This window comes from Micropterus dolomieu, linkage group LG02, assembly GCF_021292245.1.
Source record: "Micropterus dolomieu isolate WLL.071019.BEF.003 ecotype Adirondacks linkage group LG02, ASM2129224v1, whole genome shotgun sequence".
Classification (NCBI taxonomy): domain Eukaryota; kingdom Metazoa; phylum Chordata; class Actinopteri; order Centrarchiformes; family Centrarchidae; genus Micropterus; species Micropterus dolomieu.
This window is the reverse complement of record NC_060151.1, coordinates 3,478,312-3,501,299: the sequence shown is the minus strand read 5'-3', so window position 1 is coordinate 3,501,299 and position 22,988 is coordinate 3,478,312. Positions and strand designations below refer to the sequence as shown.

At 39.7% G+C, this 22,988-nt stretch overlaps 1 protein-coding gene across 2 annotated transcripts in view; it reads left to right on the top strand.

Annotated features, from left to right (window-relative positions):
* The first annotated feature begins 5,175 nt into the window (after nt 1-5,175).
* Nucleotides 5,176-22,988, top strand: part of igf2bp1 (insulin-like growth factor 2 mRNA binding protein 1) — a 52,337-nt gene continuing 34,524 nt past the window's right edge. For both annotated transcript variants that reach the window (XM_046034143.1, XM_046034134.1), the window contains exons 1-2: nt 5,176-5,818; nt 7,027-7,087. In XM_046034143.1, coding sequence (XP_045890099.1) covers nt 5,644-5,818; nt 7,027-7,087 — 236 coding nt within the window. In that variant the 5' untranslated portion in view covers nt 5,176-5,643. The remainder of the gene's footprint in view (nt 5,819-7,026; nt 7,088-22,988) is intronic.

Sequence of the window (22,988 nt, the reverse complement as noted above, 5' to 3'; positions counted from 1 at the left end):
GGGCTTTTCTTTCTGTCTATAAGTGACTTCTTCCTGTCTCAGCAGCCTCATCATTACAGTAGAGGCTGTCTAATGAGGACTGTTCCTCTCCGTCTGTCTGTTTCTGCAGGAAGGCATTGAAGTTGCACAAGATGTTTTCTACCTGCAAGCTCTGGAAGAGGAACACCGCGCTTGGGAATGCCACAGAGGGAAAATCTGAATTGAGATTTTTCATGATGTTAAAGCATCAAAGTACTCTTTGGATGCTAAGGCTATTTGGCAATTTCTTTGAAGCTCTTCTTGGTTCTTTTTTCATTGTGAGTAAAAAGATAAATAAAATAAAAACTTTTCCCAACCCACAAGAGCTCCTGGCAGGCGGTGACTTTTCAGTCTGAACAGCCACTTTGACCTGTAAATCCCTCACTGAGAGTCAGCTGGCCATAAGACCCTCGCCACTTTAATTTTAATGAATGACAAAAATTCTAACCTAACACTTTAGACACCATCAACTAAAAATATTTCTCCATCTATTGAAAGGCTGATGTGACCCATGACCCTTACACTGCCATTCATTGCTTATGTTGTCAGGGATCTTAAAATTAAAGGGTAAGGTTGGTATTACTGTATATTTTTCTTTTTGTCAAAGTCAAATCTCTTGAAAAGACACAAAACCAACGACCTGTTTTGGTCTTTCTCTCAATGCTTTGACTTCCTTGCCCTGTCAGAAATCTACCCTGCACAACAATGGAGCTCTATAGTACAGAGGAATCAGATATGCAGGCTTTGATTCACACAGAAAGCTTGGTAGTAGAAACATTCATTATAATTTTAAGACAATAAGAAAAGACTATCACCAGGTCTATGCTTTAAAGCATAGTCTATATGTAAATGTTAAAATTACCGTCAAGCTTATCATCGACTTCACAGACAGATGTAGCTGTTCTCTGGGTGTTGTTACTCCTCTAATCTTTCAAATCAAATGTTTCACATAACTGGAATGCTTCGAATGGCTTTGGAGCTCATAATACATTTCCCTAATAGCTCAGCTCTGTGAGAAATGAACATGTGATTTAAATGTATTGCTAAACTGGCAGTCAAGATGGGAAATGACCAGCAACCACAAACAAAACAAATATCCTGTCGATTCTCTGTCTCCCTTCCTGGCCTCTTTGGCAGGTAAATAGCTGTAATTTGGAGTCTGATTAGTTGGATGGCAAAATAGTGGCTAGGGCCTCTTTGGTCACTGTTTATGGTGTCTTTGCATTCAAACTGAAGAAATAAAAGTAGCAATATCACGCAGGAAATCAAAGCTGCACTACTTTATTGAGGGACATTTTTGTGTTGTAGTTGTGTTGGTTTGCAGCGCCACATAACGTTTTATATTACATTTTGGACAGTATCATAAATATGAAAACGCATTATTACGTCATCATACAACATTTCAAAGAGGTAATAGTATAATATTACACGCACACGGACAGAGGTAGAAGAAAAGAGGAACATTATATTTGCAGTTTGTCTCCTCCTTCTGCATTCCCGCCTAATTCACCCTGTTTCTCCTCAGCCTTTGACCTATCCACCCCTCCCCCAAAACACACACAGGGGAAGACTGTTGACAGGGTAAAAAAAATAGAAGTAATTTCCTGATGCGTCTTCCTCCAAGGTGTTTGGAAAAAGAATGAATATGAAGTTGTGGTGGAATCTAAATAAGTACTGTGCTTAAGTGTATATGAGGTACTGATAGCATTTACATTTTATAATACTTTTCTGCTTTGGCTCCACTACATTTTAGAGGGAAATATTGAGCTCATTTCATAATTTTAGTCACTAGTTACTCTATAGATGAAGTGCTATGATGCACTGTAATAGACTGAACAAGCCAATAGTATATAAAATAGTTGAAATTCGTAGAGTTGCAGACAACAAATTAATCTGTAAATATTTTAATAACTGAGTAATCGTTAAAGTCATGCCAAACATTTGATCAGCTTCATGAATGTGAGAGTGTGGGTCGTTTCTTGTATTAACACTACAATAAGTTGACTAACTCCTGGTTTAGGTCTGTTGGTTCGATAAAACAATAAATCTTTAAGACATCGTCCTGGTCTGTAGGAAATGCTGATGGCCATGTTTCACTGTTTTCTGATGCGTTAAAGAATAAACTATTAAGACAATAGTTGGAAGATGAATAAATTAAGACAATAATCTTTAGTTGCAGCCTAACCCCCCCCCCATCTCTCCATCTCAACCAGCTACAACACTAAAATGCTACTTAAACAAATTTATCAGTACTAGTAATCCACTAATATAAAAGTACAACACTCACAGGGGCCATTGTTCTGCATTACAAGTTCTTTTACTTTTTATACTTTCAGTACATTTAGCTAATGCTAAATGCAGGACTTTACTTGTAGTGGAGTATTTTTACTTAGCTCTAGTGCAACTTTTACTTGAGTAAAAGAAAACTTTGTCTCACAGATCAGTTTGTGAACATGTTATCCGGATCATACTCAGCCACCAAGGAAACATTTAGTGGAAGAAAAAAAACATTTGTACAACAAAACTTTTTCATTAGGAACAATAGGACAATTAATAAACTATTTACAAACATTTTGGAATTAAAAAAAAGTTAGCCAAACTAATGTCATTACAATTTCAAAGTTAGGTGACTAACATACAAATGTTAAGTTTATATAGGATAAAAAAAAAAAAACTGAGAACATGTTCCTACTTCTGATTGAATAGGTAGATTTCCCAGGTGTAGTGAAACAGATGTAATATTTATTTCTTGCTAGAACACTTAAGAAAGGTTGCCCACAAAAGTATGTTAAATATGTTGCATTCTATGTGGTTATTTGACCCTTGGAAACCCTAGCCTGTGACCTCACCAGCTCCCTGGGACTCCTTGTGTGTGTGTGTGTGTGTGTGTGTGTGTGGGTGGGTGTGTGTGTGTGTTCAGAGAAAGAAAGAGAGAAAGGCAGGGAAGATGGGTTCAGGCCAGCTCAGGACAAGGAGTGTGTGTCCTCAAAGAGCTTGTGTGTGTGTGTGTGGGGGGGGGGGGGGGGCTGAATCTGTAGCAGATTTAGAGCAATAAACAGAGGATTAAATGTCACACTGATCTGAAAGGTAGTTTTTAGTTGACTAGCAATAACATATTGAGATCATATTGAACCATCCTGAAGCTATGGTTACTGCATAATACAGTATTAGCCTACTCTGTGTTTCTATTGTTCTACTAATCTATTAATAATATTGTGTTTAGGTGCATAATGCTTATTGTTTTAGTGTTATAAAATATGTTATAAGTGATGAATTAAATTGATTTGAGATTAACCCATGGTAAAATAAAATGTTTGCTCTGTTTGTTGATTTTATCCTGTCCCAAACATTCTATATTGACATCCTGGGATGAGAATGTGTTGCGTATTCATATGCTTTCAGGACTATTATATGGGCCAATACAGATATACATACCCCTAAATAAAACCAGAGGTTAACAAATACAAAAGAAATTAGCCAAATAAATTGAGAATAAAAGCTTTGCTGACAGTATTTCATTTAATGCAGTCACAACCAAATATGGACACAACCGCAGGTTTCATGCTATATGCAGATGAAAAAAATAGCAATGCTTTTATAATACAATGTCCTTGTTTGTAAATGCCACCCATGATGAAGCAATGGTTACTATACAAGCAATTGGAGGGTTTGGATCCATTTTGTGCACAGGAGCCATTTTCTAACCAAGCCAGCCCATGAGAGTGCCACGTTGCCTCCAGGCATGGACACAAAGTCTAAATAGTTTTAGTCAAACAGATTATTTTAAAACCCAATTCCAGACGTGTCGAAATGTATCCTAAAACAGGAAAACGTGAGACACGCGCACCACGGACACACAATGCGCCAAAAGCAAACCACAGCCAAACTCTGTATGTGTGTGGGTGGGGTGGGGTGGGGTGGGGGAGGCCTGCGCATCAGTCACTGCCTCCATTTTGAGAAGCCTCCATCCACGCAGAGGGGCGCGCCATTCTATCATTTCCTCAGCGCCACACTCAAAGAAATATTATAAAACGGATGAAAGAGGCGCTAACAACCCTGCTTGGACGGGGCGCACACTGCTGAAGTTGTATTTTAACTCTGGGTATGGCCTGTTGGCACCTTACTGAGAAAGTACAACCACAACAGTGTTCTCCTTAGTCCAAGTCTCCTAAAAGCAGCGATGCAGTTTAAGCAGGCTGTGAGCTACTGAGAAATCTGACCGCCTTGCTACAGTAACCCGGGCTCTGCTATGTACGCCGCCATACCTGATACATTGTTTGGTTAATTGGGCTATGGGTGTAGGCGACAATGTATCCAAGTGAGTAGAGGGTTTATGGAGGTTCCAGTAGCGACACCCTTGTGGCCCCTGAGGCAAAATGAGGCCCTGGAGCTTTTGTTCCCCGGCTCCAAACAGCCTGAGGTTCAACGTAGGTCATTTATGTAACATCATGACGACTAACTTCTTCGCAACGCATCATATTCAACCAGCGGGCGGGAATATGAGGGAGGAGGTGGGGGTGCTACGCTATAGAATTAGCAGGCGGCGCCTTGTTATTTAAATGTGAATGTTTTTGGCCACCTAGGCCTTCAGCTATTCAGGGTATGTTGAGCGAAGTGAGCGAAAGCAGTAAAACGGTTCGACGCCCAAAAGGTGGTCCACTCTAGCTTTTAGCTTACAATACTTTGTCGTGCAGGAAGTCTCTCTATATAGCCTAATCTTCTCCAGCATGAGCAGAAGCGCATGTGTGGCGTCGTGTTGCATAAAACCCCGAGCACAGTAGCTACACAAACCGCACCGTGCACACCTAGCCTATAGTACAGAATGGAGCGAGCACGGCGCGGAGTGAGGGGTCTCGGTTTGTGTGACCAAGCGCGCGTGCACATGTACACACGCGCTCATCTGGTGAATACCCTAGGAAGAGAGGGGGATGCCCCCTCCCGTTTCTCCTCTCTCTAACCTACTCCAAATATACCACGTGGTTTCCTTTTTGCAAACAAAAAAAGAAAAAAAATGAATTGGAGTCGGTGGAGGGGCGGCGTCACCCCTCTGCCGGCAGCAGGCGGGTCGCTGAAAGAAGGAAGGGTAGAAACTAGAGAGAGAGAGAGAGAGAGAGAGAGAGAGAGAGGCGGAGAGAGAGGAAAACATTTTCCCGACCTGATCCCGCCATAGTTTTTCCCACCCTTCCACTATAGACCCATCGCCAAATCCACCCAGTACAACCCACCTCCTCCACAGTGCGATAGAGGCATTAGGCTGCTGCTTTATTCGTCTGCCGGGGCCGGCTGCAAGTCAAGGGATTTCATTTCTTCTTCTGCTCCACTTATTCACCTGGATTTACAACTAAATTCAACGTTATCGTCTGTTTTTACACTTCTGAAATCTCTTTTTTTAATTTTAGTTTGCTGCCGTAAATTTGTATTATTTTTTAGGTCTTTTTTTATTTTTATTTTTTAGAAATTCTTGCTTCGACCGTGATTTCCACTTTCATTTAGTGTGGCAAGAGTGACAATAGCCTATCTTGTTGCGCTAATTCAGGAGATAAACTTTTTGCTGGCTTCAGTTTTTGTTATTACGGACTTTGATTTTTTTTTTTCGTTTTTGGACTTGGAAAAACAATCTCCACCATGCACAAGCTATACATTGGGAATCTAGGCGACAGCGTGACTGCCGAGGACTTAGGAAAAACCTTTGACGACCACAAGATCCCATACTCCGGACAGTTTCTAATGAAAACCGGCTATGCGTTTGTGGATTGTCCTGACGACCAGTGGGCCATGAAGGCTATCGAGACGTTTTCTGGTGAGTTAAGGTGGACCACTGAACGCCAAAGACCCCCTTCCACCTTTAGTTTCATTCATTATAAAGGCAAGCGGTAGACGCCGGTGTACAACCACGGCTGCATGCCTCCTTCAGCGGTGTGCCCCAGTTTCACTCTCCGTCCACCTCCGAGGCTTCTAGCTACCCGAACATGCCTGATAAAAATAAATTAAAACAATTATTTTTATTAATGGTAGCTTAACAGTGTGTGGGGAGCTACACGCCCATGGGGAGCCATTGAACTTTTGTTGAGGGGGAGGGACACACGTAGTGTAAACGTAAAGCTATATCCTACTGTGAAGCCTGAACCCGTGGCTAACGTAAAGCACTACTTCATAATATTGCTATTTGACAAATAAGATGTATATGTATACATATGTATATTCCTGTGATAACTGTGCGTTTCAGGCTAATATATGCATTTGAGTTGATGTCTTACAAGCCTAGCATTAGATTGAGTTCTCTCCAGTGATATAGTAAGCCTTTCTGGCTCCCCTCCCCCTTTAAGCAGACAGTCCACTATGACAAAGATAGAAAAATATCTTACCCTGTGCACATGCCAAAGCAGGCCTCACACCACAACGACTCCAAAATTATCAACGAGCAGCACCATGACCGTTAAAGCTGGATTCGCCCCGTGGTTTCAGTGCTTTAGCCCATTTCTCGTGATTTCCTACATATGTAACGTGTGGAGGCAAGGTCGCCATGCCTGTCATCTCCCTCTGCCTCTTAGGCTATATGAAACCCCACGAACCACCAAAACCCCCCAAGACAGCCCTTTTATACAGCGTGTGGACTTGAAATTCTTTTAAAAGACTCAAGGCTAGTCACAGCTTTATACCATATTCTTATGGCTGTCATACTGTATTTTATATAACCCAGTTTAAGTAGCTCATTATGGGACAGAAGTGATGCGCCTACACAGTTCAAATGTTCCATGAATGTTTGGTCTTGTTTTGGGCCCCGAATCTGTCTTCCTGTCACCTGCTTCTCAGTTTGGTTAGGTTTTTATTAGTTCGGCTATTTGGTAAGCCTCAGGTTTAAAGAAAGTTAGCTGTAAAGGGACCTCCACTTTAGCTATGCACCCTGAAAAGGAGCCCCCATGGGCCTGCAGTAGCTAGTAAACACTTAGCATGTAGACACAGTGTGTTCTGAACCCCCGTTTCTTATGTTTTGTTTATTTTTTTCAGGTAAAGTGGAGCTTCAAGGGAAACGTATTGAGGTCGAGCACTCCGTCCCCAAGAAGCAAAGGTACTAAACAGTATGCAGCATAATATCACCCCTCCCCCTCCTCTCTACTACCCCCTTCATGTGTTGCATCACTTTAACTAGGCCTTTACTGAATAGAGTTCTAACTGAATACAAGGTTTCACTGGTTTGCAATAAGTGGTATTTTGAAATGTGCCCAGGTGTCTCCCTTGTGTTGAGGGACAATTGAAAGCTTAGTTCGGCACTGTAGTAGTTACTTCGGTTGTGTTTTTTGGTGTTGGCGTGACTGTGTGGAGCCTCAACTTTTGTCGGCCATTGCTGTGAAACTGTAGCCTACTGTGACAGCTTTAGCTAGCTGCCTGGCGTGCTGTAGAGTGCAGTTGGCGTTTTCTCTTCGTTTTAAAATGCTGGTGTTGGTTGAGTGGTAGCTTATGGAGTGAATCCAGTGAGCATTCACTTATAATATTCCGTGCAAAGTCATCACAAAAGGTTGTAAGCACCTCCTATGCATTTATTTAGCCTTTTACACGGGATTTTAAAATACAGTGGGAAATGCACATTTGAGAAATATGTGTGTGTCATGTGGTTGTGTCATGGCTACATTCAGCAACTTTTTTACTTTCACAAAATTGATTTACTGTGTGTGTGTGTGTGTGTGTGTTAATATTTGGAGTACATTCACCTTCGGGCAAATCATTTAAAAAAATCTATACAGTTCGCTATGACGGATTAATAGATGGTTAATGCATGATAATTATTTGATTTATTAATTTGATTTGGTTAAATATCTCCAGCCAATATGTAGGCTAAATGTTTAAGTTTATGTGGTTTAATGGAGTCCTCATTGTTTCAAAATGTTGAATAAATTGAGCATACATGTTCTGTAAAATCTCATTAATTTCTTGTAAAAACACAGCTATGGCTGAGTTTTTATGGATAATAATTGTACCGTTTTTTATTATTTTTGAGCTCTTAACCTTTCAGTAGCCAGCTATGAAATTAAAATAGGATGGTGATGTAAATATTTGCACAATTAAAAAAAAAAAAAAAAAAAAAAAAAAAGCAAAAACATTTAGTTTATTGTCATTATTGTTATTGAACCTGCGGTTTTAGACTTTAGTCTGTAGCTTAGATTTTCCTCGGTCCAAAGGATAAACGGGGGTCCATTTTAGTTCAGCTGCTCTGTGCTAAGAGCCGGACTTGACCTGCTTTATGGAATTTGCCTATAGACCATCATTCATGCCTGTAACCTTTGGCACAGATACGAGGTGAGCAGGGAGCATTCTCCGTGTTCCGCCATTTGGCCACACGCGTGCATATATGTGTATCTAGTGACCCAGAGTTTCACTGTTGGCTTTGAATAAATTTAAACATTTCGTTTAATCAAGAGTCAAGTGATTCTACGTGAATGTGGCCAAATATTTGGATTTCAGCCGGTTTTGGGCGCCCGCCTTGCGCCAGAGCACACCAAGAAATGTTGCAACATGGCTGTGACGCAAAAATACCAGCAGTGTGGTCTTTCTGAAGATGCATGGCGTTAGGCAGTGAGGCTGAGTTTCATTGTCAAACTCTAGAAAGAGGTCACTCGCCGTGCTTGGAGAATCTACGTGGCAACAGGCTGTAATTTCTAATAATCTCCCAGCGGGTTGGTAAATTATTCAGATGGCGCGGTTTGTGCAAAGAGTGTCCCACACCTCTTCTGTGATAACCTTGAAGAGACATAATGATATAGGTGATTTGTGAGTAGAGGGCCACCGTGGGCGAGCTGGGGCCTTCAGTGACTCCACAACACGTGGTGCGTCCACGCAGAGAGGAGTCACTCCACGTCAGGCAGTGAGGGCAAAATGGCGAAGCTCTGAATGAAGGAGATAACTGTGTGCAGGCTGCTGTTTTTTTTCTTTTTCTCCACGGTGTGTAGTTCCGGGTCTTCTCGGCGCCCGGCTCGCCCTTTAGCAGCACAAGTGGCCCAATTCAGACCTGTTTGAGTAGGCTATAGAAACGAATGCAACAGGAGAGGATTAGTATCACGGAAACCAATTTATGGAAGCCCCATCTCAAAATGGCCGTTCATATACTTAGCCAGCAAGAGCCCAATTAGCCTATCCAAGTTATGTCAGATTTGTGTTTAACTGTTGATGTCAAATATCAGCTACAGCTAGCGCCTTTGTGTGGTGTGAGTTTACACAAATGTACTACATTAGTTTGTAAATGTTCAAAACTAAAGGACTGTAGTGACCTGCTATTAATGAAGGTTAATTTCAGCAAGCAGATGACTTTTGTTTTTTTAACAAAGGCTTTTGCTTTTAGATAAAACAAATAATAGATGGTAACATATGTTGTCCCATAAAGGACATAACAAGCTGCTACTTTTTTCATATCTTTTTAACCTTTATCTGACTAGTCTGCCGAGAGTAGGCTATGTTCAGTACAGAAGGCCTGTTGTTGTTGCTGTCTGTGTGTAGCGGCTGGCTTTCATAGAGCCTGTGCAGGGCGTGTATTTAGAAGACACCCTTGATGTTATATCTAAGCTTAAATGCCAAACAGCTGCTCTAGTGCAGTTTTTCTGACATGGAACCTCAATGGAGGTGTGTGTTTGTGTGGGAGGGGCGGGTAATTCAGAGGGAACAAACCCTTTATTTGAGGGGGGAGGGGTAGTCTTAGAATGGGAAGTTCTAGCGTACAACTCATTCGTTCTTTCTAAAGGCTAAATGTTTGTGCTGAACCCCTTATAGGCTGCAGGGGGCGCTGCCCATGGCTGCCTCGGACCTCTGACCATATTGTGAATCAAAATCAGTGTACAATATTTACATAGTTAAAGGAATTGTTATGGTGAATCAGAATCAGAAGGAGCTTTATTGCCAAGTAGTGTTTTACACATACGAGGAATTTGCTTTGGTGAGAAAGCGCTACATGTAGACAAACATACAGTTGACATAAATAAATGTAGAAATATATAAATATGGAGTAAACAAATGCAAGTTATATAAGAATAATAAAAGAATAGAGAAAAATAATACAACCATTTGCAGAGAAAGAACAATGTGGCAGATATTTACATGTGAATTTCTCATTGTGGACATGTAGGCTACACTACTTAGGCTTATGTGTGTCTGTATGAGATCAGCAAGAGATGAGAGGCAATATTTTATTATATATATATAAACTTATGAAAACACTTTTGTAAAAAAACAAATACACGTTTTACACACATTTTATCTCCAGTTTAATTAGTTAAAATGCATTAGTCCCCTCTAATTAGATTTTGTTATTAGCTACTACCATGGCCTTTTGACCGTATCTGCTTAACATGTGTGTGCTTTATTTTCAACCCCCCCCCCCAAAGGTTTGTGATATTTCCAGAGTTAGGAGTATTGCCTGCATATGCACTCACTCTGTGCTCTTGGTATGTGTTTGGAAGTGTGTATACTGCTAAGGACGGGTACATTGTGAACAGGAATTTATACCATTGTTAAGGAGTTGATTATGGCATGGGTTGACCTCTGACATCGAATCCAGTTGCTCTGTAAATTTTAATTGGTATGTTTGCACTAAGTATATGGCAGTTATGTGACCCCACACTTGGTAGATGGACTGATTGTGACACTGAGAAATTTTCAGTGTTACTTCCCCATGTGTACAAGGATCTACCAAGGCTGTTGTTGTTTGCCTTAATGCCCTAAAACTAGTAAATGCAGTTTTAGTTAAAACATGGACTTTATAAGTACCTGTATTTGTGCACCTTTTGGGTATGGTTGAGGAGTGTTGTCGTATGTTCTGATTTCTAATGGGTGTACTTATGTACACACACCTAGATAATAAAAGCAATAAAAGAATGTGGTCAGTAGCTGATGAGAAGTTTTCAGTAACCCAGATCAATCATATTTTTCAGCTTGGGCCTTCTTTAACAGATCAAAACTGGCTTGATACTTCACTACCTTTTCTAACTTTATGAATTTGCTGAACTGATGGTGTTTCAAGTCCACTACAGAAAATGATGCATTATTTGTGTTTGGGGTTACAGAGGCCCCATCTGTAAAACTATGGCTGCGCAATATGGTAAAATAAATAAATAAATTATATTGCGATTATTTTGACAGATGTTACAATTTACGAAATGATTCACAATTAGTGGGAATAATAATTTCTGTATCACAATTTTCATTTTCTCTGAAAAAGTTATTAGAATCATGATGATGTGACATTTGCTTTCTAACATCTGCAGAAGATTTGTTGGCAGGCGCCTCTCTGCAGCACTATAGTACTTCATTATAATGCTGTTGTATATAATACAATATAATGCATGTCACACATTTTCACTTTCATCAAAAAAATGCAGCCTCTGCAATTTGCATATTGCACTTGGCACATATTTTGATTTTGATAATATTTAAATTAATTATGCAGCTGAATGTAAAACCTGGTTTAAATTGTGAATGCTACATATCTGTGATTTACCTTCATCACAGGTGCAGACCAGTGAAGTGTTACCACTTCAGTACTTTACATGCTGGGGGTTGAAAATAAGAAATATTTATAGTAGAAAACAAATATTGATTTTGCAATTATTACATACACATACATATACAGCAGCGAGGCCTGTGGAACCCCGAACAATGAGGAAGTAAAGCCAATCTCACTACCCAGTATTGGGTTTTGCATATCTAGACACTACCATTTGTTTTGAAAACAAATATATATCATAGCATTTGAAATACATTACTTGTGTAATGAAATGATTGACACCAAGTTAATTATTTTGTGAAATATTATTTTGAATGATAGCCAGCATGAAAGTGTTCTGTGTCACTCTGTAATCTCAATGTTCGGTTATTAGAATAAAAACACCATCTCCTTTTCTCTTATCTTTTTGGTAAAACAGTAACCAGACTCATTTGCAAATCATTTTCCCTCTCCCCTGATTTATTAGCTATAACTAACTCTTGTCTTCAGTTTGGAATTCATTGTTTGGATCATTTGCAGCATCAGTTTCTTACCTCTACCTTCTGGTGTCGCCATGAGTGTACTGGCATTTGGAGCCAAATAGGAGCTGATGCTCAGTCTACAAATGACTTCAATCAAAATAGATGATGATGATTTTCAGTCAAATGTATTCATTTGTTTTAGAGCTTGATGAGAAATAAATGCTGAGAGTCTTGTATTGTAAAAAACAACAACCAAATTCGCAGTTGAATTTAATATTTACTTGTCTCAAAGGTGAAAACAAACGATTTCTCTAGCATTTTTAGTTGCTTTTTGCTTTTTTTCACTTGTGTTAATCTTCATGTGTTCTAAGGTGCCTGAGTGTGCATTGCCAAGCCATCCTAAAGCCTGCTGAATGTCACTATGCATACAACAGTTTCCCAAGTGTGTGTGTGTGTGTGTGTTCATAAGACAGGATCTGATCCTGTCAATCCCATCCCATTCTTGTTTCCCATATACACTCAGAATATACAGATGAAGAAACGGTTATTTTTCTGTGAAGCCCCCTCCCACCTCCCAATACATCAATCAATCAATCAATCAATCAATCAGACTTCATCATGAACTGAAGCAACATCACTTGGTTTTGTGAGTCATTCCTTCTGTTCTCCCTCCATCATTTCCAGCCCATTCGGTCACATTGGCGTTGACAACATTTTCAGACTATTATTTCTGTAGTTTTCTCACTTTTGAAATGAAGCTGCGAGAGATCTTTGCTTTTTAATTTTTATCAGGCGTATTGTTTCAGCTTGTGTGGAATAAGTAACGGGCAGAATGGAAAAACAGCCTGTTTGCTGCTCTTCTTTGTGTCGTGTGCTAGTGGAGCTTTAAAATGTGTATGAACATCAGTTCACTGTCTGAAGATCCTTCCTGATTTTTACTCTTTTGTCCTTTTTATAATGAGCGTGGTTTGATAATGCGACTGCAGTATGATATGAGGAAAAAAATAAACATGGAGGACAGGTAAAGAAGAACGATAAAGATGCTGGTGTTGGTTGAGCCAGTGACGGTGTTAAGAGTTTATAGTGTTAACCAGCTGGAAATATTCTCTAAAAACCTGGTATTCTCACATTATCGTCAACATTTAAATGTAATTTTCTCATACTGTATGATCATATGACATAATCTGCTATTTTTTTTTATTTTATTTTTTTTTACAATAGACTGAAGCAACTGTATGTGTAATTTAGTCTGCGTAAAATCCAGTCTTAATATTTTGGACATCAATTTCCCACTAATTCAGTTTGATGTATTTGGAATGTATAGAAGCTGCAAAATCTTCTCTTTTATAAATAAATAAAGACAGCTGCAAATAACCCAACATTTGCTTAAACAGGGGAGAGGAGGACATGGCTGTTAGATTTCATGCTCTGCTTTGCTGTTTGTTCTCTCCAAGTCTCCTAGAAACTTTTCTTTTCACGAGGATGCACGCTACCAAGTTGGTGTGTTGTTAAATCCCACAATCTCCTCTACAGTTGTCATCAGTGTTGGACCTGCAGATAGGCCTGGCAAAAAGTATATCGCTTGATAGCGTTGCTCAAAACTCAGACATCATCAAATGATGTATAGCTACTCCATTTTATGATAAAGATGAGTGGTTCCCAACCTTATTGGCTTCTAAAATGAGGCAATGTCTGCTTTTAAGCCCTCACCATAGACTGTTGATTTGGTGTGGGCAAAGCATTTCAGAACAAAAGTAGAAGTGAGAGAAAAGCCAGAGAAAAACATCTATATTTTTATGTCTTATCCTTTCAATCATCTTGCAACATCCTCCAGTTTATTTCGTGACTCCTTTGGAGGTCCACAACAATACAGTAATTGTAAAATTGGATTCAAACATTATGTCTGGAAGCTTAAGGGTTTGGGACGGGTTCTTGGTCAGTTTTAATCGTACCATGCTTTGAAAGATCAGGGCAAAACTGAATAGGTTAAAAAGGTTTAGTTGAGATCATTTAAACGTTAAGCCTATACTGAAGGTAAATGTGTCTGCCAAAATACTTTTTCTCCAGAACCTCCATTAATCATCAGTGTGAAGAAAAGGTTTGAAAGATTGTTTTGTTCAGTGCAGTATAAAGCTTTACTGATGTCGCACAGGTGTTTTGTTCCCCTCTTGATTGCATATTGACAATTTGTGCGAATTGACAGTAGACAAGAAACGACGAGCCAAAGTAAGGGTCCGTCTCAAAAGTGGATGCAAAACGGCCAAGGGAGTGTATAAAGGTTTTTCTCTTTTTATCATAGGCACTTCAGACCAGCTGTCTGGTTTTGAAAGAAAAAGCATGTACAGTGCAGGTCTGGCTTGTATTGTGCCACTGTTACTATTTGCTGGTCCATTATTTTTTGACCATTAACAGTCACACAGCCTTTATTCACAATCAGCAGCTAAATGTGTGTGAATGGTGGTGGAATTTAACACAGAAAATGAAACACTTCTTGTGGATGGCCGGCCCACTTCAGTCATAAATCCAAATAAGAAACGTTCCGACATAAATACAGACAGTAGCTTTGCTGTACTTGAGACATCCCACATTTTCTAGAAGTCGATGCAAATGCACAGTGAGTCTAACTGACATCAAGGAATCTTTCTGTCCCAATCAGCGCTGCAGGAAATGCCCTTCCCTGTGTAACACAGCATCATCAGATTTGCCATTGTGTACACATCTGGGTTGCCTTTTGCATGATTTACAACTCGCGGCCTCAATCACCAGTAACTTAAGTTTAAACACTCTAATTGACATAATTGGCAGTTCTTCAACCCTGCAAAACTTAATTGTCTGTGAAAGCAACCAAAAGCACTACTAAGGCACTGCCGTGTGATTTTGCTCTCTTGCCCATTTGGGTCATTATATTGAGTTCACTTCCCCCCTGGAGCTGATGGTGACTCAATGTGTTGCTCAAGGACACTAAAGCAGGGTAAAAGCGTTAAAACCAGGTTAAAAAGCCAGAGAATCTGATGAAATCCCTACTGAAGCATATGAGCCTAACATCGACCGATTTAAAGGGTCTGAACCACAGTATGTCTGCTGTTATTATAGACAATGAGACTGAAAATCCAAATATATTCTCCCAGACAATGTCCAGAATTGTGCATAGCTGCCATCTGCATGGTTTCACAACATCACTGTTTTACTGATATCTGCTCTGTCATCAAAATGCTCTTCAACTGTGTTTAAATGCACGCACTGTAACATAGTGAAGAGTCTGCTCTCTAAGTGGGGCCGACTCTCATGTTTTGCAGGAAGCATTTCTTGACATTTCAGTCTTTAGCAACATAATTAAGAGTTTTAGTCTAATGTGAGGAAAAATAAATGTGGCTGAGATGCAACTGTCAGCAGTTTAGAAATACATGATGATGTAAAAGAAATTTCAGGCTTTAGAGTTCCTCTTTCCAGTCTCTGTCTTCTGATTTGGACTCAAAACTCTCTTACTTGGCAGCTGTTAGATGTTTGCTTTTTTCCCTCATATTTCAGTTTGTATTTTGTAGCCTTTATCTAACTAGGGCTGTTCTATTGTGCAGCTGTTTTCCTTATTTCCCTTTCTGTGCATTATGTAAAGTGTGTTGCTTTAAATGCACTCAACGTATCATGCATGGGAGGAACTGTGTGTGTGGCTGGAGCTTTCACACAGCAGCACACAGAGAGCATGAGGGAGAGAGAGAGAGAGGCTCAGAAGCAGCACACTATGGTTTGTCTTCCTTTCCTCTCATGGCTGGCGAGGAGGAGACAGTGGGCGGAGGGAGCAAGGGGGGTGCGACCAATCGTGAGGTGGCAGCGCCTGCGTGCCGCGAGGGGGGCGGTCCCTCTGTGCTGAGACGAGCCGATAGGTCCTCGCTGCTTTGCTCTGCATGCTCCAACCGCCCCCCCCCCTCTCTCTCTCTTTTTCTCTCTCTTTTTCTCTCTCTCACTGCTCATACTTTCATTCTCTCTCCCTTGTTTTCTTCTCTCCCCCTCTCTGGTACAGTATGTTCATTTCTCTCTCTCCCTCTGTCTCTTTTTTCCCCCCCTCCCTTTTTCTCTCTCCCTTGGCGTGTTGCCATGTTCTCTGCGCCGTTCCAGCCTTTCTGCGAGAGAGCAGAGAGCGAATGATGGAAGGGAAGGCAGATAGACAGATGAAGGGATCCAGTGAGAGTGACTGAAACACAGATGCATGTGTTTTTAAATTTGACGTCAGCTGAACTGCATTTCCAAAGCGCCTTGGACAAACTGTTTCAGAGATAGCTGATAGCTTAAAATCTGATTAGACAGCCTGCTGCTGCTCTACGTGTTTGTTTAGTGGCATTTCTGTGGCCACTGAATGTATTTTGTGGCTTGGTTTGGTGTCCCATATTTGCATAAAACCATAAATTGTCTCAGAACACAGAGAGCTCAGTGGCTGTAGTTGTGAGATGCAGTGAATAGGGCAGGGTGGATAGTTTCTCTCAGGTAGTGTTTTTCAGCTTCCATTGAAGATCTTTGTTTTTCCACCGTTAGTCCCTTTCTAACACAACTACACTATGAGAAATACCGGACAAGATCCACAGTCCTCGTCTCGTTTAAAAGTGCATTCTAAAGTTTAGGCGGCAGCAGTCTTGAGTTAGTCAAATTAAGAGGGTGTCTTCGTCCTGTCTGTAGGTTTATTGCCAGTATTGTGTCCCTGCAACAAACCTATAACAACAACTTGGAAGTACTCTGGCTAGTAACACTGGCTTAGCAAGGATACAAATTATAACGGCCATTTTTCATTTATAGCCAAAACTTACATCAAATCTTACAGAATATGATGCATTGTTATAGATGAAAATGCCCAACACTGTATTGTTGCTCCAGTTCTCCAGCAGCATTAAAATGAAAGTTGTGTTGATAATAATATAAACCTGCGAAAGGGCCATTCTACATGGGTACTTCCACTGTTGACACTTACTACTAGTAAAGTTTGAAATGCAGGACTTCCACTTGTAATGAAGTATTTTTAGATTGTGGTATAGTTGGTAAAGTATTTTTGTCCTCTGTTTGTCATGTAAGGCTGGGACCGCCTCAGGGACAGTTTAACAGGAGAATCTATTCAACAGATCTCACCCAATCCCTTAAATGGTTTCCTTTTTTAATATGTTTATTTAATCGGTCTTGTTCTTCGGTGCATCACTTGTGATTGTCACTGCAGTGGCTGTCTGTCTTTCATGCGTTGCCTGCTGTGTCTCTTTTATTTGTCCCTCTGCACTGGCAACCAAACCAGTTTCCCCTCTGGGGAGGAATAAAGTTATCTAATGTCATCTAAAATGCATTGTCTACGTTCAGTGTCAGTACAGAGAAGGGTGTGCCGCTGGTATAGTACAAGGAAAAGTAAAAAGTGTTGACATGTTCGCATGAGATTCAATGATGGAAGTGATCCCTTTCCCTAACTCTAAAGGGCCACTCCACTAATTTTAGACATAACATCAGTTTACTAGTCAACTGGCGTGCTAGCAGCCTGTGAAAATAGTTGTACAATGTCTTCTGTGGCTCTGGACGAGCTTTGTTGCCTAGATCATACGCTGTTGCGTACACCGTAGCCTGTCGTGCACCTCCTCAAATATGTAACTACACGTCGGGGCGAAGCGGACCGTAAGAACTGTGATCAGTTGGTTGGGTAGCCCCGCAATTCCTCCGAGCCTACTGCAAGCGCTTTGAAGTAAATTTTACTAGTGGCCAAAACAGCAGCTGTAACATGGGGGGGATCAATATATATGAGAATGACAACCCACGCGAAATGACTAATTTCACTATCAGAATGTGATCCATTCGGTCGATAACATCTGAAAAGCCACACGTATATAATTTTACCCCCATTCAAACCGGAAGTTAGCCTGCATGGCCGGCAAAAGTCAAGTGGACACTGTAGCGCTGTCGCCAACTAGCGTATTGACGGTGTAATTGCAGAAGGACTCGGATACCGACACACAAGTATAAATGCATGGCTACATGCGTAGCTTACGCCGTTGACCCGATGCAGACGTATCAATCACCCTTAACCCTGCATTCATTTGATGTTGGAATAATTGGAAAAAAATTGTTCCCATCTGGGAAAATTCACTTGAATGTCCCCTCAAGTCGGAGCAATAACAACAACTCTGCTAAAATATGTAATGTAATGTCATAACCGTTAGTTGCTGTCCACGTAGAGTGACCTAGATTAGTTATTTATTAGATAATAAGTAAAGCTTATTGTAGTTGTTTTAGGGAATGTAGCCTACTGGTGGTGCAGCAGCAAATCTGGGCTCACTAAGCTTCAAGCTGTTTCAGCATACTTGAATAGCAACATCACATACATACAAAATATACAAAAACGTCCGTGTTGTCCAGTGGACGGTGACAGCCTCAAAGAAAAACATAGTCCAAAGTAATCAAAGAATAATTTGAAGGAAGAATTTAATGACAATGGCCTACTATCCCAGAGCTAAAACAAGTCAAAGAGACGGTGAGAAAATGTTCAGAGAAATGACAACATAGAGGAGAAAGTGAAGGAGAGGTGGCAGAGGAGATGCATAGAGGCCTTATGTAGGTGAAGGGGTAAGGGAGTCCTGTCTCTTTAAGAAGACCCCCTCCCAACCCCCTCCTTCTCCTCCTCCCCATCTTTCTGATTGTTTCTTCTCTTTGGTTCAAACCATCTGTCCTCCTCTCTCTCTTTCTCTCTCTCCCCCTCTCTCCCTCTCCCTCCCTCTCTCCATCTCTTACTCTCCGTGTCTCTTGCTCTTGTTTCTGCTCCCTCATTCTGGCTGTCCCTTGCTCTTTTGCTCACTAAAATTAAATTGTACACACACACCACATCTGGGTACATGCATGCCACACCGGCAAATACATGAGGAGCAATAAGCAGTGAGGGGGAAGAAGTAAGGACTAAGAAATCAAGAGAGAAAGAAATGAGGAGGGGAGGTTGTTGGGGGGATTGGGGCCCAGGGGTCGGGTCTGCATGAGGATGGTGTGTGTGTGTGTGTGTGTGTGTGTTGAGAGAGAATGTGGGCATGCACATGAGCGTGAGCCTCTCTGCAGCCCTGCTCTGGTCATCATCCATAGTCATATCACCCAATGGGAGACACTGTAAAGTGTGTGTGTGTGTACGTGTGAAAAGGATCCAATCTTTGAAGCATCTTGTTCAGTCAACCCTGGATTTCAGCTTTCCTCACCAAAGTGCCTTCTAGTTTTGGACCAGACTTTGGTTTTATCAGAGTGGGAATCATGTGATTCAGATATGAATCTGCTTGTGTCAGTTCATGATCAAATAGAAAGGTCTGTTCCGTTTCTTGCAAAATAGAGTTTCTGGAGCTATTGAAACCTTTCAAATTAAAATGCTTGAAATCACAAAATTCCTGTTTTATAAAGAAAAAACTCATCTCCTTTTATTTCAAGGATTTCAAGAGAATAACTATCGTTTTCAAAAGAACATTACTAAATATTTAATCAAACCACATCTACAGTGTACAAAGCTGTATCATTTCTTAACCATGTCTTGAAATAATTATAATTCACTTTATAATATATATATATATATATATATATATATATATATATATATATATATATATATATATATATATATATATATATATATATATATATATATATATTACACAATGTCCCCATGTATTTCCTCTCTTATCAGCAACATTTTTTTAAGGCTTAAATTTGGCATTATCTTTCATTTATATTATTCTTGACTGATGTGTCAGTCAAATTCATTTTATGTTAAGGAAAGTGTGAATAACTGCTTTTCCCCCTAAAACACATGCACCATGACTGTGTGTCTTGTCTGTAATGTGCTAATTATGTCAGAATGAATACTCCACCCACATACCCATAAAGCAGTCACCTAATCTCAAGACGTTTTCACTTAACTGTTCAAAAGCAGGGGTAAATAGGGGTGAAATGATAGTGGCTTGACAGTTGTACAGTAAATTAAACACAGTCACAACCACATAAAATCCAAAATAATTTGATCTAAACTTTATCTCAGAAATATTGAGCAAATATTTAAGCACATGTCAGGTAGCAATTTTGTGAAAAAGTGCTGTCAGATGAGATAAGAAAAGAATCACTCACTCTACTTATTTTTTGCTGTACATGCATTGAGTAAATATAAATAGTTAGTGTTCATAATTGTATTTTTGGAGACTGTGTTGGGGAAACACAAGTAAAACTGTAATGAAAGTCAACTTGTGGTTAACAATGAATTTCATCTGCAAATCTCTTACTGTACAGATACTTTTCCTCGTTTTATTATCATATTACTCTATTTTATTTTATTTGTTTTTGCACTAAATGTAAATTGTTACCAAGCTTCATTGTATTCTTGAAGACAGGGATTGGATGAAAAATGAGCAGGAAGCAGTCAAAAGTATGAACCAATCGGATAACAGTTAGGAAGAAGCATTTTGATTGGATGGGACAATGAGATTGCTGTAAAATCAGTGAGGAGGTGTTTGCATTGGTTGGAATTTTTATTTCAAACTACGGGAACGGCGTGTTTTCAAGAAGATTTAAAAGTAACTAATCTTGATTGTGTCAATGGCAGAGAAAATATTTCACAGCGGCTGTCAGACTGTTCCTGGTCATGGAGGAGTTGGATTGCTCATTTCACTTGATCCTCCTCGTCTTTGCTGGCACGTTTCAGCAAAAAAAATCCAGACCCAGACTCAGAGGCCCTTTTCATCTTGTGGAATCTGTTTACACAGAAGACATTTAGAAAAGGATGAACTTAAGTTCAACAAGCTACACACACATAATTCAAATCATTTGTTAAGAACGCTGAGTAGAAATATGCAAACAAAAGGATTATTTTTTATTAGGTTGCATGAATGTTGAGTGACTATTTTGTTGAGCCAACGTTTTAGAGTACCGTGTTTTAGAAGAATGAAGAAAGAATCATGGTCATGTATTTACATATATATTTTTTATAGTTTAAGTTTTAAACAGCCTTGGGTCTTAAGACTCATCCAACACATCCCTCTCAGCAAGCAGTACAAACTGGCTAAAAAAAGTATTTGTTTTTTTTGTGTTTTGAACAAAATAAAAGCAACTTAACGGCATACCTTTTTTAATCAAAGTAGTTGTTGTTTGAATTTATATACATAAATAGTGGAAACAGTTGCCTTCCTTCTTTCCTCAAAGTTTGGATTTTCTGTTAAAAAAGGGTTTTCGTATAGAAAAGGTAATAGTGACATAGAACTATTTATTTACAACTCAGTCTCAGTTTCAAGTAGTTCTACATCTCGGAGATCTACCCGTTCCTTTCTGTTGATGGAGGAGGAAAAACTGAGCTGATGTGATTGCAGGCATTTTCCTTCAGCACTTCCACTTCTGCGTCTGTTTTTCAAGAACAACAGGCCTCTTGTATAAACTGTCACACAAGAGGACAAAGCTACACTTTTAGTCGCACTTTCTGGACTTGTATTTAGTGTGTTTAACTCAAAGAAATCTTTCGAAACCATGGAGAAATATATATTGTTTGCTTTTGGATAAAACTTTTATGCCTGCAATTTTTATGGGGTTTTTTTTGTTTTTTTTTTCAATGTAGAACTCATGAGCTTGGCTTCAAACGCCATTCTGCCTTTTTAAAAGAATTGTTAACCTTGTTTGGTAAATGTTTAGATAAAATAGGCTTTCCTTTATTGTTTAAAAATTTGGAGATTTAGGGAAACTACAAGAATTATTCTTATACATGTTTCCCGGAGGGCATGGGCTTCAAGGTGTGTGTGGAGGGGGGAGGGACCTGAATTCTTGACATTTTTTCAGCAGTAATAAGAGAGAAACTGGAGGTTAAGGAGCCTGTAAAGAATCGGTTCTTCTGATTGGCCAGGAAGCTGACCATGCTGGGATCTAATTGGCTGGGAGAAATTCGCATATGGAACTTCCTGCCCCATCCTGTACTGGTTCCTCACGTGTGTGTGCGTGTGCGTGCGCGAGTGAACAGTTGAGTGTCTAACTGTCAGCCTTGCAGCAGTTTGTCTGTTTGAACTAGACTTGTCTTTGTTTATTTTTCCTCTTGTGGTCTCGATCTATTTAGTTTCAGGGGGATATTTGTTCCTCCACTCACTACTGATGACACCAACCTGATCAAAAATTCAACAAAAACAAGCCCAAAAATGTTTTCCAACAGTTGCAACAAATTTTTCTGCTAATACATCTAGGAATACATTGTGTTTAACATGAGCTGAAGATGAAAAGTGTGTGTTTAAACAGTTTTAGAAAACAAGTGCATTTCTCAGTTTGAACACATTTGTGATGGCTTTAGAACCACAACATTTTGGCGTTGTTCAACCAAACCAAGCAAAACAAACAAAGTAAATAAATTGAATGCACTAAAATAAAGAATAATAAAATGGCCTTGCCTTCCATGAGTCTATAAACATAATAATAAATGTGGCCCATATTTCTGTGTTTTGCACTTACTCTAAAAATTGTATCTGCTTCGTCTCAGAGAGGTAATGCTGTAGTTAAACACACCACTTAAAATGAAATTAAACAAGCATATATTTAGACATTGCAAATCAATCAAAGAACACTGCTGTGTAACTGACTGTTGCAGCGTCTTATATTAGAATGGTAAAATTATTCTTTGCAACCTGTGAATCAAAATGTAAATTTAAAAAGGTACAACAGTGATTAAACATCGCACTGATATCCTCATTTTAGTCCCTTCTGTGGGTCAAGCTGCAAAAATGATGCATCCTAAAATTCCCATAATGCAACTCAATAGAGTCTTTTGTTAGACCGTCCTTGCCTGGTAATGATCCACGTCTTTCAAACTCCACTCATGGCTTTTTGTTAAAAATGTGAAGTCCTGTCCTCGACATCCCCAGCCAAACAAAATCATTGTACCTTACAAACACACAAAGGAAGCGCTACCAAGTCACGAGACTGTAACTATACTAATATTCTGAAAAGAAATAAGCACAAACAGAAACATGAACACAGTCAAAAGTCAACAGGCTTCTCCATTCTGCTTTGCCTGC